At 46.8% G+C, this 16,111-nt stretch overlaps 1 protein-coding gene across 2 annotated transcripts; it reads left to right on the forward strand.

The window, feature by feature from the left end:
* The first annotated feature begins 2,331 nt into the window (after positions 1–2,331).
* ERAL1 (Era like 12S mitochondrial rRNA chaperone 1) lies at positions 2,332–9,533 on the forward strand. Of its 2 annotated transcripts, none has more exons than XM_044676282.1 (11): positions 2,332–2,414; positions 2,824–2,961; positions 4,145–4,272; positions 4,383–4,460; positions 7,251–7,297; positions 7,698–7,759; positions 7,951–8,063; positions 8,165–8,401; positions 8,567–8,716; positions 8,790–8,870; positions 8,995–9,533. In XM_044676282.1, exons 1-11 carry the CDS (start codon positions 2,336–2,338, stop codon positions 9,115–9,117), a joined length of 1,236 nt encoding a protein of 411 aa, XP_044532217.1. In that variant the 5' UTR covers positions 2,332–2,335; the 3' UTR covers positions 9,118–9,533. The 2 variants fall into 2 exon arrangements, with proteins under 2 accessions (XP_044532217.1, XP_044532216.1); XM_044676281.1 differs by having other exon boundaries at positions 2,336–2,414; positions 2,770–2,961.
* The last annotated feature ends 6,578 nt before the right edge of the window (positions 9,534–16,111 follow it).

The following is a 16,111-nucleotide window of genomic DNA, read 5'->3' on the forward strand; positions in this document are numbered from 1 at the left end:
GAATATTTTAAAGTGTTTCAAATATTGTCTCATTTGATCCTCACAACAACCCTGGAAGGTAGGTGCTATGATTATTTTACAGATGAGGAAATGAAGCAGAGGTTAAGTGACTTGGCCAGGGTCCCATAAGTACTAACTGTCTGAGGCAGAATTTGAAATCAATTCTTCCAAATTCTAGGATTATCACTCTAGCTACTTCACAACCTAGCTGCTTAGTAGGAACCCAGAAGCTAAAGGTCAGAGGTGAGACAATTAAAATTTTTGGTAATTCTTGCCTAGGGGGACTGTGGCAAGCACTTTTCAAAATGGTAATAGCAACAGAGAATTCTGATGTCTTGACAGGGTATGTAACCAGGATGTCACAGAAGACCTCCCAAAATCTGATGAAAGGCCATGTGGTATAGTGGACGGAAAGCCTCCCTAAGAACTCGGAAATGGAACCTTCAGCTCTAAACACACACACACATACTAACTGATAACAAGTTTTTTAACCTCTTTTGCTTTAGATAACTCTAATTTTTGAGAAGCAACTTAGTGTGATAGTAACAAGAGTGCTGGCCCAGAATCAGGGACCTGTGGCTCTATGTCCTTTTCCAGCTCTAAATTGATGATTCTATGATTCATCAAAACAGATAATAATTATCCACTTCTGGTGATTCAAGTGAGCATAAATGATAATGCCAGAATGCACCTCAATTTTTTTGCTAATGATTATAAAATCTTGAGAAAGAAACTGAAGATCATAAGTGTAACAGATCATGTTTTCCTCAATGCCATTGATCAAAGGCAGAAGAAAAGAAAAATTAGTTTGGGTAATGAATAGCTAAATAAGAAGGTAATGTCTGAGAATGAGATCTGGACTTCTAGACCACAGCTTAAGATATGATGATGTATCTTTTTCCAAAGGGAATACTTTTTTTTTTCATTTAATAGTTTTTATTTTTTAGAAAAGTTAACATGGTTACATGATTCATGTTCTTACTTTCCCCTTCACCCCCCCCCCCCCATAGCTGATGGGCATTTCCACTGGTTCAAAAGGGAATACTTTTTAAAAATCTGGTAAGAATGTATTTGCCTGGGGCAGTCAGGTGGCTCAGTGGATAGAGAACTAGGCCTGGAGTTGGGAAGATGGAGGTTCATATCTCCCCTTGGACACTTCCTAGCTGTGTGACTCTGGGCAAGTCATTTAACCCAACTGCCTAGCCCTTACTGCTCTTCTGTCTTAATACATAGAATCAATTCCAAGACAGAAGGTAAGGATGAAAAAAAAAAGAATATATTTGCCTAGTTTCTTGAAAATCTAATGTAAAGAACTTTATATTAAAAAGAATAGAGAAAGAAAAGATTGGCCTTGTCTATCTCTCTACCATAGAGAACAGTTGCAGTAAAGGAAGAATGTTAAATTCAGTAAAGGAATGACTGTTGAGACACTCAGAAAGAGACAAAATCCAAGAAAAGATACAGTAGTAATAAAACCTGTGCATAAATGTATATGTCCTTAAATGCAAATACACTGATATCTAAATCTTAGCTAACAAGCAGGAGGAGGTCCTAATGGAAAGAGCCTAATGTGGATTCACGGGTGTCACTGAGATTTGCCCTTTGGATGGGCAAACCTTACTCAGAAGAAATAGGACCTGTAAAAGAGGTTGAGAAATAGTGGTGTTCATTAATAATAAAATATAATTATGAACAACTAGGTGGCACAATGGATAGAACCTTAGATCTGGAGTCAGGAAGACCCATCTTCCTGAATTAAAATCTGGTCTCAGATACTTACCAGCTGTGAGACCTTGGGCAAGTCACTTCTCCCATCGGTCTCAGTTTCCTCATCTGTAAAATGAGCCAGGGAAGGAAATGGCAAACCACTCCAGTATCTTTGCCAAGAAAACCCCAAATGGAGTCTGGAAGAGCTGGGCACCACTGAACAACAAATAATCACGGGAGGATGTCCTAGAAGCAGAAAGTCAACACACGATGGGGAGTGTTTGGGTACAAGTCAATGGAGGGAAAAACAGAATAGGTTTTATCACTGTAGGGATAGAGGCCAGAGAGGGGAGTGGGCGAAACTGATCCGAGAGGCGGAGACTTGACCTCAAAGTGATGGGGAAAGGGCTCTGCGCGTCCTAGGGATGATGCAGGGGGCGCTCCAGAGAGAAGAGAGAGACTGCAGGCAAGCAGGGAGAGGCTGGCCTAGGGAGGTGCTTTCCCTCTCCAGCCCCACCCCCAGGAGTCCTCCAGTATCCCAGTCTCCTTTGCGGCCCAGCCAGTGGGGGCATCTCTAGTTCTCACTCCAGCCCTTTCCGGACACTTCCGGTGCGTCCTGCGAGCACAGATGGCGGCTCCCTGCCGGACCGCCGCTGGGTGGATGCGGGCGGCACTTGGTATCTGGCGGTCGAGCCGTGGAAGCGCCGGTGAGGACCTGCAGTGGGTGAGGGTGAGGCTTCCGAAGAAGGTCGCGAGCGGAGAAAAGCGCCTGGGTTCTTGTAGCCAGCCGCCGAGGTTTCCCCTGCCCCGCCCCCTCCGTAACCTCGTGCCCAGACCCAGCCTTCACACCTGGCTCCGCCTCCTCCGTACCTCTGGCCCCTACCGTGTTTTCACCTCCTGACCCGGTCCCCTTGTGCCCGGACCCCAGCCCTAGCACTATAGATCCGACCCCTCTTTGCTCCTCCCCCTCCGTACCCTCGTGATCAGACCCTGCCTTCACAGCATTGCCCCCCCCTTCTTTGCTCCGCCCCGTTCAGTGTTTCCTCCTCCCCCAACCCCTAGCCCACGCCTGGGCTCAGGTTTCTCCTCCCTCCCGTCCCCCCAACCGTTTGGCAGCTGTGGCCAGAGGTTCCTGCGCAGTTCTTCCCATTCGCCGGTGCCATGGCCGGGACTCAGCTTTGGACCACTTCCTGGGGGTCGCCAAGCCAAGCTACAGCCCCGACCACCCAGCCCCTGCTGTGGCGGTGCACAGGGGTAAGTGATCCCCCAACCACCTCAGGGTCTGTCTGCCACGTTGCTTTAGAAATACCTCATTTGAGCTTCACATCAACCCATCAGGTGGGCCCTATTATTATCCTCATTTTAGGGAGGCGGAAACTAGAGATTAAGTAACTTGCCCAGCATCACACAGTTAACAAGTGTCTGAGGCTGGATCTGAACTCATCTCTTTCTGACTGCACAAGCAATAATTTTCCTTTGTAATTCTGTAGATTTTATTTTATACCTTTAAAAACTTTCTGAGAGGGCATCCATAGGCTTTCCCCAGGCTGCCCAAGGGGAATATTGTGATTCTTGAAATAAGAAAAGTCAAGAATCCTTGGCATAGGGTGGAGAAACAGGGAAGTATGACCCAGGGTTGAGGATGATGAGGACAAAGCAGAATCAATAATGCTTTAGACCAGTTAGGAAGAAGTGAGCATCAGTTTTAGCTGGAGAAATCAGGGAAAACTTCTTGGAATAGTTGGCACCTAAGCTGTTTTGAAGGTAGAAAATGACTTTGAAAGGAAAGGTTCCAGGTATGAAAGAAAGTGAGAGATAGCTCAGAGGAAGGGGGAAAACCTTTTTTGGCTAAGTGACTTGGCCAGCACTGTAGGGAGACTAACCTATAGAGTCAGGATCCGAACCCAGGCCTCCTTATGAGATGATGTTTATCAGGAGCATCATGGTTATGATCTGAATCTCTTACATTTCACAGTTTATAAAGATGGTTCATCCCCATAAAGAGTCTTAGCAAAGGGAGGTCCCTGGTGCCATCATTTCTACTCCAAGCTGAGTGAGTGATTGGCTTAGCTGGGACTAGGACCCCAGGCTCCTCTTTCCCAGACCTGCTTTCTGGTTTCATTTCCTGCATGTAAGGGGGCTTTTTCCCCCTTTTCTTTTGAACCCATATCTTCTGTCTTAGAATTCGTACTCTATCAGTTCCGTGGTAGAAGAGCAATAAGGCCTAGGCAATAAGGATTAGGTGACTTGCCCAGGGTCAGTTAGGAAGCATCTGATTCTGATTTGAACCCAGGACCTCCTGACCCCAGGGCTGGCTCTCTCTTCATTGAGCCACCTAGCTGCCCTGGTGGAGGGGCTCTTTTTGGAGATATATTATACTACAGATTAGTTCTCTCAGACCAGATCATATGACTGCTTTCTTTGTGTCTCCTCCTAGACAAACAGGCTCTTCTTCTGGCCCATCCTCCTGACATGCCGGAGAATTCTCGGGTCCTTCGAGTGGTCATCCTGGGAGCCCCAAATGCGGGGAAGTCAACACTTTCCAACCAGCTGCTAGGCCGCAAAGTATGATATGCCCTCCTGTCCCAGTTGTGTTACCCCTCTCTCATCACTTCACCATCTAGACAGGGTGTTGGAAAGGTCTGGGACCTTAATCTCTGTTTTGGTTCTGCCAGGTTTTCCCTGTCTCCAAGAAGGTGCATACAACTCGCTGCCAGGCTCTAGGGGTCCTCACAGAGGAGGAGACACAGGTGGTAAGTGTCCTGTGAGACCTGGATGCAGAATGCTCTAGTAGAATGCTGGGAACTCTAACTGGATGCTTACTGTCAAGGGGTGAAGCTAAGAGCATCCCTGAGGGGCAGGGACCTTTCTGCTTAGGCCGCTGTGATCCTTGCTCTGGAGCAGATCTAGTCATCATCAGGCATCTCTTCCATGAGGCTCTCCTGCCTCTGCCCTTCCCCTTACCTTGTCCAGCAGCTTCATTCTAGCCAAGGAGAAGTTCTTTGCCTTGTTTCTTCCTTGAGACCTCTCCCGTGGTCCCTGAATAAAGGCAGGTGTCTGGAGAGAGAGGAGGACATCCCCCAAAACTCAATTCATCAGACATGTATTAAATGCAGACAACATACCAGGCACTATGGTAGACACTGTGGGGTACAAAGATAGGCATAAAAACCAGCCCCTGCCTATAGGGAACATTATCCTGGAAGATAAAATCTGTGTCCAGACCAGTAAATACAAACCAAGGGACAGCTAAGTGGCTCAGTGGATTGAGAGCTAGACCTGAAGAGGGAAGTCCGGTGTTCAAATCTGGCCTTAGACACTTCTCAGCTATTGACTCTGGGCGAATCACTTTACCCTCTTACTGCTCTTCTGCCGTGGAACCAGTACACAGTATTGATTCTAACACAGAAAGTATGGGTTTAAAAAAACATACAAGTCAATTGGAGATCAGACACTGACATTTAGAAGGGTGCGGGTTCCACAAAGACTTCTGGTAAAAAAGAAATGCCCTAGAGCTGAGATGTGAAAGAAAGTGGGGTCCCTAATAAGCAGAAGTGAGGGGAGAGGTCACCTCAAGCCTGGGGGAGGGAGAGCTTGGAGGCAGGCAGGCAGGGAATGGACATATAGGTTTTTTGCTGTGTACAGAGCTTTCGTGAAGGCGAATGATGGGAAATGGGTCTGGAAAGGGAGCTTGGAGCTGGATGGTAGAGGACACTGAATGCCAAGCAAAGGAATCTATATTTTGTTCTAAAGGACCTGCTAAAACAATTTGAGTGAGAAAGTGACCTAGACATGCTGTGCTTTAGGGAGATGATTTAACTCTCAGCAAGACCAGAATGCAGTGGGGGTCATTAGACCCTATGGGACCTGGCCATTGATTAGATATGGGGATAAATGAGAGAGAAGGAGAGTGAGGGATGAAAATGTGTTGGGATGTTGGGAGGAAGGGCAGGCTTGGAGGGAATGATAATAAATTTCATTTTGGATATATTGAATTGAGGTGTCAGCAGGCTGTTGACAATGTGGGCCTGAAGTGCAAGAGAAACTTGGGCTGGATTTGTAGAGCTGGGTGTCATCTTCTGACAAAGTGATAATTGAACCAAAGGGAGATGATGAAATTACCAGGAGAAAGGTTATGGAGAGAAAAACTGACGGTTCTAGACGGAGCCTTAAAGAAATCTCATGGTTGGGTAGGAGCTGGAGATTAACCTATCTGAGGAGACAGCAAAAGAGTAGTCAGACAGATAGGAAGAGAACCAAGGCGAAAGCTCAGGGACTGAACTGGAAAAGAGATCAAGGAGAAGGATGCCAGGAAGGGTTTGTTTTTATTTTTATTTTTTTAAACCCTTACCTTCCGTCTTAGAGTCAATACTGGGTATTGGCTCCAAGGCAGAAGAGTGGTAAGGGTAGGCAATGGGGGTCAAGTGACTTGCCCAGGGTCACACAGCTGGGAAGTGTCTGAGGCCAGATTCAAACCTAGGACCTCCCATCTCTAGACCTGGCTCTCAATCCACTGAGCTACCCAGCTGCCCCCGAGGGGTTTGTTTTTAAAAGAATGGAAGATACTTGAGCATATTTGACAAGAAAGACTGATGATGAGGGGCAGTGAGGTACTTGGTGGATAGAGAGCCAGGCCCAGAGACAGAAGTTCCTGGATTTAAATCTGGCCTCAGACACTTCCTAATTCTGGGACCCTGGGCAGGTCATTTAATCCCCATTGCCTCGATCTTCTGCCTTTGAACTGATATACAGTATTGATTCTAAGATGGAAGGCAAAGGCTTTAAAAAAAAAAAAAAAAGAGCCAGGCTTAGAGGCAGGACATCCTAATCAAATATGGCCTCAGATACTTCCTAGCTGTTTGACCCTGGGCAGGCCATTCTGCTTTGGAACCAATACACAGTGTCAATTCCAAGATGGAAGGTAAGGGCTAATAAAAAGACAGACTAGTTGAGTGAGAGGATGAAGGAAGGGACAGCAGATCTCTATTGGAAGGAAGAAAACCAGGATTTATGTGCCATGCAATTTATAAATAGTATCTTGTTTGATCATCACAACCTTGTGCTGTTATTCTCCCCATTTTACAGCTGAGGAAACTGAGTCAGGGTCACACTGCCAGTGGGTATTTGGAGTCTGGATCTGGATTTAGATCTTATTGGCTCAGCTCTGTGTACCCTGTGGCACCCCCTCACAGAAGGGAGGGGATGGGATTGGGGTGTTAGAACAGTGGGCAGCTCTGGCAAAGACAGAAGGGCCAGTTTGTCATCCTGTTGAGGGCTGGGGGAGGTCACTTAGAGGATTTCAGGAATGCAGGAAGGATTGGGTGGATGGAGCTCTTGGGGAAGAAGAGAAGAAGTGCTGTTGAGACTCAAAGGAGAGAAGAGAAGCCTTAGGATGACTCCAGTGAGGGCTGGGAGTGGCCTTCCAGAAAAGGCTGAGGGGAGGGCAGTGTTGTGTCCTGGCCCAGGGCTTTGGGCCCTTAGTGGCTGCCTCTGAGTCGGTGCTCAGAGACATTCTCTGAACCTTCCCTTCTTCTTACTTCTAGGTAATTCTGGATACTCCTGGCCTGATCAGCCTAAATAAGCAGAAGAGGTAGTAATGGCACCGAAGAGAAGGGGCCTGGTTTGGAGGGAGGACTGTCTGGTGGGAAAGAATGATGAAAGCTTAGCTAGCATTTATAGATGTTTTAAGGTTTGCAAATTGCTTTCCTTGTACTCTCTCATTTGAGCTTCCCCAAAACCCTGTGAGGTGGGGCTGTTTGTATCCCTGTTTTATAGATGGGGAAACTGAGGCACATCAATTAAGGGACTCTTCACAGGTCACACAGTTCATCAGTGTCTGAGATGAGGATCTTCCTAACGCCAAGTTAGCCGCTGTACCCCCTGTGCCACTTTGCTGCCTGAGGAAACCGCTTCTTATTTACTTCCACTCTTTCCCAGGAGCACCTAGACACTAGCCTGAATTCTTTCAATGTCTTGCATCTGCCCTCTAGGCACAACCTAGAGCCATCCCTGCTGAAAGACCCCTGGAAGAGCATGGAGGATGCAGACCTGGGTAAGGCCCCTTGTCCTGAGGGGGAAGAGGAGGGTTAAAAGGAGACCAGAAGCAAATCAGTATTTGCTAGATTCCCTGGGGCCATCATGGAGAATTGGGATGGGGCCCTCCATCTTCAGTGGTGTATCAGCTTTTTTAGGGGGAGGGTACACAATGGGGGGGGGCATGAGAATTGCTGTTTTTCCTCCCAGTCTTGGTTCTAGTTGATGTGTCAGACAAGTGGACCCGAGGCCAGCTGAACCCCCAGGTTCTCAAGTGCTTGTCTCAGTTTCCCCAAGTCCCCAGCGTCTTGGTGATGAATAAGGTGAGCTAGATCCTGAGAAAGAATAACCAGGCCTCCCTCCACCCGCCCCACCAGCTTCCCTCTGGTCTTTGGGGTGCCCTGATTCCCTGCCTTCTGCCCAGGTGGATTGCTTGAAACCCAAGTCTGTGCTCTTGGAGTTAACAGCAGCCCTCACAGAAGGTGTCGTTGGTGGCAAAGAGCTGCAGGTGAAGCAGGCCCGGCCAGCCTCTAAAAACCAGAAGGCCCCCACAGAGTCGGACCTAGAGCCCTTGAGAGGCCCCCAGAGGCTAGGCTGGCCCCACTTCCAGGAGATCTTCATGCTCTCTGCCCTGAAGCAGGAAGATGTGGAGACCCTGAAGGTCAGTCTCTCCCTGGTCCCACCCCCCCTCCCCCTCCTTAGCATCATCTTTCCCAGGAACCTAGATCCAGTGCCCCGAAGTCTTCTGCCTTGGGCATGGCCTTTGGGGGCATGAAAAGAGCGGGAGGCCCTGATGCCAAATGTGTTTTTTTTCTGGTGCCTACAGCAATACCTTCTGGCACAGGCCCAACCTGGGCCCTGGGAGTTCCACAGTGAAGTGCTCACTAGCCAGACACCCCAGGAGATCTGTGCCAACATCATTCGGGAAAAGCTCCTGGAGCACCTGCCTCAGGAGGTGCCCTACAGTGTGCACCAGGTACGGGGTTTGTCCGCAGGGGGCCTGCAGGGTTGGGGTTTGGGCAGAGCCAACTCGTGTCTTCTCCTGGCAGGAGATGATTATGTGGGAAGAGGATCCCAGCGGGAAGCTTGTGATCCTGCAGAACTTACTAGTGTCTAAGGAGTCCCACTTGGTGAGTATGTGGGCAAGTGGGCCAAGGGCTGGACGGCATGTCCCCTGTTCCACTGAGTAAAGCTCCAGCCCCTCTCTCCTTCCCCACCCCCACCCCCAACCCTCATTTTCTGGCCTGTCCACAGAGGATGCTGATCGGGCAAAATGGTCAAGTGGTCAGTCGGTTGGCGCAGGAGGCCAGTGAGGACCTGGAGAACGTTTTCCTCCGAGACGTGCAGTTGCGCCTCTCAGTTAAGCTCCTCAGGTGACCTTTGCTCCCCACCCCAGGCCACTGGCCACCCAACTGCTCAAGTACTCAGGGGGCTGCCCAGGCACGAGGACCTGGTGACTTGTTCTGGAGGGCACCATTGCCCATAGCCCAGCCCTGACAGTCAAGCACGGACCAGACAGCCCTCGGGCCAAGCCTCTTGTTTGCCAAGGGAAGCTGGCAGTGCCAGCCGCCCCCCGGGGCTGCCCAGAGAGCCTCCCTCCTGGCCGCAGCACCCCCATCCCTCCACGAGTGCCTCAGTTCTGGGCAGCTTATGTCGTTGCCAGAGCCAGGGCTCGGCTCTCCCTTCTTCCCAAGCCCCTTTGTTCCCTGGACAGACACAGACACCAGGCGGGTGCCCTGCCCTGGAGCAGATGCTCCCCCACAAGCCAGGGATAATAAATGACAGAAGAGAGAGTTCAGGTTCTCACTTTTATTCACAAAGTGCCAGCCAGTCTCCCTCCCCTTCCCCCGCCGTTCTACGCCAGGCTCCCGGCACCGTCACTCAGCGCAGCGAGAGAACCCTTACCATTACTAAACACAGTAATGGTAACGGTTTCCCCGCCAGGCTGCCCTGTGCTCCGCCGTGCGTCTGCCTCGTGCTGGGCTCCAGCTTGTGCTGGGCTCCGCCTCATGCTGGGCTCCGGAGCTGAGGCGGCCCTCGCCAGTACATCATCTATACTGTAGTGTCTCATTGCAAACTTACAGTATATGATGATATCCCGGCCCGGGCCCCACGCGCCGCATCCATGTCCTCACCTCCTGGGGAGCCACCTAGATACCCCTCAGAAAGGGACCCTCAGGAGGGGGAGCAGGCGGCCCGGCCTCTGGCCCACCCCCTCGTCCTGCACCCCAGGAGCAGCCCGACCCAGGGAGGGGAGGACAGGGAGCTCACCAGGCTCGGGCCTGTGGGCTGGGGAAGAGCTCGGGAGCAGAAGGGGCTTACCTGGTGCTGCTGGGGCCTTCGGGCTCCCCTTCTCCCCCTCACCACCTCCCGCTGCTCTCTTATACCCGTTGGCCCCTCCCCCCGGGTGGGGTCCTCTGCGCCCAGGCGGGAGGGGCCATCTCTGTTGGCTGGGCTCCACTCCTTAACCCTTCCTGTGCTGGAGCAGGGCTCCCCTCACCCCTTTGCTGAATTGGGCCCTGGGAGATGCTCCCTTCCCTCTGCACCCCACTCTCTTGATGTGGAGAAATGGAAGCTCCCAGGAAGCTCTTGGTGAGCCCCGGGGGAGTCAGAAGCTGAAGCCCCAGGCCCTCTACTCTGTGGGGTGGGGGCTCAGAGCGGAGTGAGGACAACGTGTACAATTCCCTGACATTTATTAGCCCCATGACCACAGGTGGGGAAACACCACCGGCTGTCTACTCTTTAAGGGAATTAAAAAATTTTTATTTTAAAAAGAAGTGGATTCAGAGGGCATTGAGGTGGCACAGTGGATAGAGAGTCAAGAGGTCCTGGGTTTAAATACGTCCTCAGACACTTCCTAGCTGTGTGACTCTGGGCAAGCCACTTAGCCCCCATTGCCTAGCTTTTAACACTCTTTTGCCTTAGAACCAATATGCAATATGGATTATAAGACGAAAAATAAGGGTTTTTGGTTTTTTTAAAAGGTCTATAGATGGGGACAGCTAAGTGGCCTAGAGACAGGAGGTCCTGGGTTTGAATTTGGCCTCATACTTCCTAGCTATGTGACCCTGGCCAAGTCCCTTAACTCCCATTGCCTAGCCCTTCTCTCTCTTCTACCATGGAACTGATACTTAGTATTGATTCTAAGATGGAAGGTAAGGGTTTAAAAAAAAGGTCTATGGATGGGACAAACTAAGTGGCCTAGAGACAGGAGGTTCTGGATTCAAATGTGACCTCAGATACTTCTGGCTGTGTGACCATAGGCAAGTCACTCAACCTCCACTTAAGCCCTTATCTTTCTTCTGCCTTGGAACCAATACACAGTATTGATTCTAAGACAGAAGGTAAGGATCTAAATAAATAATCATTAATTTTATTTATTTACACAACACATTACCAACTTAAATATATTAAATTAAACTTAAATATATTAATGAACACAAAAAATTAAGTTAATAGGACACAGAATGATCTGTTTTGGAGCTGGTGAGTACAGGGGAGCAGGAGGGGAGATATCAAGCAAAAACCATCCCAAAATACTTAAAAACAAACAAAATCATTCAATAGAAATTGAGATCAATACAGCAGGACCATTCAAGCCACATCCAGTGAGCCGTGGCCACATCTCTTTCTTCCATGGATGGGTCTTTGAGGAAATCGAACAATTAACCTTATTTCTCCTCCAGAATGATTGTGGCTTCCAAACAACCCTCTAGATTCCATTCCAAATTGAATTCCAGGCATAGCTATTCTTTCCTGGGTGAGAAGATGATCGAGAAAAGTAGTGCTTTCTCCTGTCTGCCCCATCATTTGGGAATTGTGGGGAAGTTGTGCAAGGAAGGCAGGGAAGCATTGAGTGTCTCGTCTTCGGATACAGCAGCAGGCCCTGGCATGAGTCGAAAAGGGAGGGAGTCTGACCATTACTCAGTGAATTCGCCCCATGGAGTCTATGGATTAGAACAGTCCTTAGCAACTGCAGGTCACCCTCCAAAAGAACCTTTTCTTGAATCCTGCAAGGCCTGGGGGGAGAGTTGTGGTAATGGGGTAGGACAGGAGAGATTGAGTCTGTGTTTAGGATCTAGGGTTCAGGCACTCAGACCTTTGACCTGCCACAGAATTCATGCGGCTCAAAACCCAAGCCCCTTTAGAAATGGGTGTCCATAGAAGCCAACAAGGTCTTCCTGGCAGAGGAAGATGGATAAGAAGGAGGAGAGGAACTATATTAAAGGCTTCTGTCATAAACTCATAGTCTCAGAACTGGAAGGGACTTAGGTTGTCAGCCCCCCCCCCCCATTTTATAGAAACTGAAGCCCAGAGGTTAAGTGAGATCTTTAGGACCCAGATAACATCCCTATGGCCCAAGGAGGACTCATCAAAGGCCCTTCTCCTTAGCTATCCTGGCCTTTAGAGGAGCTGTCAAGTCCCTCAGGCAAACCCCTATTTCATCTACAAGCGATTTGAAGGTTCCAGGAACATAATAGGAGATTAATACATGTTTATTGATTCATCCCATCTTTGGTTCTTGTTTCTTTTTTTTTAAGCCCTTCCTGTCCATCTTGGAATCAATACTGTATATCGGTTCTAAGGCAGGAGAGCAGTAAGGACTAGGAAATGGGGGTTAAGTGACTTGCCAAGGGTCTAGCAACTGGGAAGTGTCTGAGGTCAAATTTGAACCCAGGACCTCCCATCTCTAGGCCTGGCACTCCTATCTACTGAGCCACTCAGCTGTACTTGGTTCTTGTTTCTCAATGTTGCCTATGCCAGCCTCTGCCTAGGTACAAGTACCACTGGTTTCTTTTGGATGCCAAAATCTAAACCTCAACCCACCATCCACCTGGGCCACTGTCCAGTCCCAGGGATCTCCCCTAGAACACAACTAAACTCTAGAACTGGATAGAACAAGAGTGTGAAGAAGGGTGAGGCAGGAGGCCCACAGCCACATCCCAACAGAGCTCAGGGACACTTGCTCAGTCCAGAATTAGGAGGCTGGAGGCTAGCCTGGGGTGGGGCTCCTGATAAACAGCCAGTCTGCTATCAGGGAGGGTGTCGGGACCCCCTGCTTATCTGGAGCCTGCAAGATCCAGGCCAGAGCTGAAGCCAGTATTCCCCACCCAGGGCTAAGCCTACTCTCCCTCCCCTGCCTCCTCCCAAGGCAGAAAGGTGTTTCTCCATCCTGCTTGGCAGAAATGGAGGGCTGAGAGGGGAGAAAAGGTGGATTAGTCTTACATTCTGAAAGAAGCTTCAAGAATCAGGAATCCTGGTGTCCTTCCCCATCATCAACCCAAGAAGCAAAGGTTCTTGGCCTTGCTGAGCCTAGGGAGATCTGCCCTCAGGATGCTTTTGGACCCAAAGTCTAACCTTTGTCTCAGTTTCCTCATCTGTCAAATGAGCCAGAGAAGAAAATGGCAAACCCTTTCATTATCTTATTTGTATATCCCACATCTGTCAAAAAAGATGGAGAGGGAAATGGCCAGCCCCTCTAGTATCTTAGCTATGTGTCCCTGGATGAGACACTTCACCCTGTTTGCCTTAGTCTCCTCATCTGTCAAAAGAGATGGAGAAGGAAATGGCCAACCCTTCTAGTATCTTATTTGTATATCCCTGGATGAGTCAGTTCACCCTAGTTGCCTCAGTTTCCTCATCTGTCAGAAGAGATGGAAAAGAAAATGGCCAACTCCTCCATTATCCTCACCAAAAAAACATTCAAAAATGAGTCCCAAAGAGTCAGACAACTGAAACAAGTGAACAGCGGAAGATTCATCTCTGTTCTTTGGAACCGTGGTTGGCTATTGCATTGATTCAAGTTCTTAAGAACTTCTAAGTTGGTTTTCTCTCTCGTCCTGCTTCTGCTTCCTCCACTTGGCATCAGTTCCCAAAGGTCTTCCCAGTTTCCTCTTAGACGACTTCTTCCCCCCCAGCACAATCCCCATCGGTTCTCTGCACATGAGCATGCCATTCATTGCCAGCCTGGGGCTCCTATAAAATGATATCCCTCTCTGCATCACATTGACTCCCTCCCAGGTGCAGAGATGGAGAATATTGTACACACTTCTTTTTTTTTAAATTTTTTTTAATTTTTCAATTGCACGGGAAAACTTTTCAACAATTGTTTTCTGACATTTTGTATTTCTGATTCTCTCCCTCCCTCCTTCCTGTCCCCTATCCCAAATGGCAAATAGTTCCAGAGAGGTTATACTAGTGTTTTCATTGCAAACCCTTTCAGAAATGACTTAGTGGGGGCTAATCTTATTAAATGACTTTTTCTTTCTCTTAAAGAATCCTTGGTTCTCAGGAATGGGTTATGGGAGGAGAGGAAGGGAAGGATCTATTTAGAAATGAAGATACTAAGGGGCAGCCGGGTGGCTCAATGTATGGAAAACCAGGTCTAGAGACAGGAGGTCCTGGGTTCAAATCCTGCCTCAGACACTTCCTAGCTGGGCGACCCTGGGCAAGTAACTTAACCCCCATTGCCTAGCCCTGACCACTCTTCTGCCTTGGAATTGATACACATTATTAATTTCAAGATAGAAGAGAAGGGAACCAATACACAATATTGATTCCAAGATGGAAGGGAAGGGTTAAAAAAAAGAATGAAGGTTAAAAAAAAAAAAACGTACAAAACTGGAAAGTAGCATGCAATTAGAAGCTAGGAGAGTCAGATCATGTGTGTGTAAGAACACCCGACACCAGAAAATGCCTCCCCACCCCAGCCACAGAATGTTAATGCCATAAAGGATCTCAGCAGCTATCTAGTCCAGGGGCTCCTCACTTAAGGGTTGCAGATGGGAATGGGGAAAAAAGGTCATTTTCATTTCCATTAACCTTTACCAAAACTTGGGCATTTCCTCTAAGTATTTACAAATATGACTGAGATGGGGTCTCCCAGCTTCCCCAGACTGCTGCCCAAAGGGTCCTGGCCACCTAAGAGGGTGAAGAAGCCTTGCTGCATGGCCTAGTAGGTGTTTAATAAAGCTCTGCTGATTGATGGACTAATAGATGAGGGCCCTAAGGTCCAAAAGTAGAGATAGTCTGCTTAGGTTCCCGCCCCTAGAAAAGTTTGAACTCAGGACTTCCCATCCCAACCTCTGGGCTCCAAGATCTCAGACACACTCATTAACATCAATAAACATTTCTTGAGGAACTCCTGTATGCCTAGCCGGAGTCTAGATGAGAGAGGGAGGACTTATGGTCCAATGACACCCAAGTATCCTTGGCCATATTACATGGGAGATGAATACAAAAGAGCTTCACCATATGGACCAAAGTTACAAAACAAAGCATCAGGCCAGATTGGAAGAACTGGCTGGTCACAATGGAGTGGGGAGAACAAGAGAGATGTGAGAGAAATCGAGGAAGAGTAAAGGGGGACAGAAGGACAGAGAAGGACGGCCATGAGGCGGAAGAGTCAGGAGGACTTAAGTTCCAATCTGCCCTTGGACACATACTCTGGGCAAGTCATTTAACCTCTGTTTGCCTCAGTTTCCTTCACTGTAAAATGAGGATAATAATAATTTCTATCTCCCAGGGTTGTTGTGAAGACTAAAAGTATCTTAATACTTTTAAATTAAATAGTATAAATAAATAATGTAAACATAACACATAAACCAAAATAAAGAAAATGAATATAAACAATATAAGTATAATAAATATAAATAAGCAATATGATACATAATATATAAAACACATATATAAATAATATCAATGTGATATATAAAAATAATATATACATAAATATAACATTAAATAAATATAAATAAATAATATAAACATAATGCATAAAAATAAATATGAAAGAATAAATAATACATAAAATTGATATAAATATATTTGTGTTTATAATCTATATATAGATTTATAAATCTATAAATATATCAAATAAATATAAATAAAATATAAACAACTACTATAAATATATCAAAATATAAATAAACAATATCAAACAGAAATATTTGTATATTACATATTAACCACAAATAAATAACATAAACATAATATATAAACATAAAATAATACAAATATAAATAAATAGTATATGTAATAATGTAAACATATGTAAATATTAATAAATTAATTATATAATTATAGAAATATAAGTAAAACAAATAAATATAAAATAAAAATGTGAATAAATAATATAAACAATGTATAAAATGACATGAATATAAATAATATAAGGCATAAATAAATATAAATAATATACACACTAACAAAAGCATACATAAATAAAAATAAGATAAAATAGTATAAAGAGCTTAGCATATAGAGTGAGTGCTATATAAATGTTGTTTATATAGTATATTTATATAATAAAATATGATTATTTTTAGCTAGATGGAACAGGAGGGAAAGAAAGGCTTTTTTTTTTTTTTTT

This window comes from Gracilinanus agilis, chromosome 4 (genome assembly GCF_016433145.1).
Source record: "Gracilinanus agilis isolate LMUSP501 chromosome 4, AgileGrace, whole genome shotgun sequence".
In the NCBI taxonomy this organism is placed as follows: Eukaryota; Metazoa; Chordata; class Mammalia; order Didelphimorphia; family Didelphidae; genus Gracilinanus; species Gracilinanus agilis.

What these genes read in the sequence shown, in the direction of transcription:
- ERAL1 (XM_044676281.1), top strand. Translation starts at nt 2,336, where the DNA reads ATGGCGGCTCCCTGCCGGACCGCCGCTGGGTGGATGCGGGCGGCACTT. An exon ending in CATGGAGGATGCAGACCTGG is followed by an intron (nt 7,760 to 7,950) that starts GTAAGGCCCCTT and finishes TTTTCCTCCCAG; the next exon opens with TCTTGGTTCTAGTTGATGTG. An exon ending in TGTCTAAGGAGTCCCACTTG is followed by an intron (nt 8,871 to 8,994) that starts GTGAGTATGTGG and finishes GCCTGTCCACAG; the next exon opens with AGGATGCTGATCGGGCAAAA.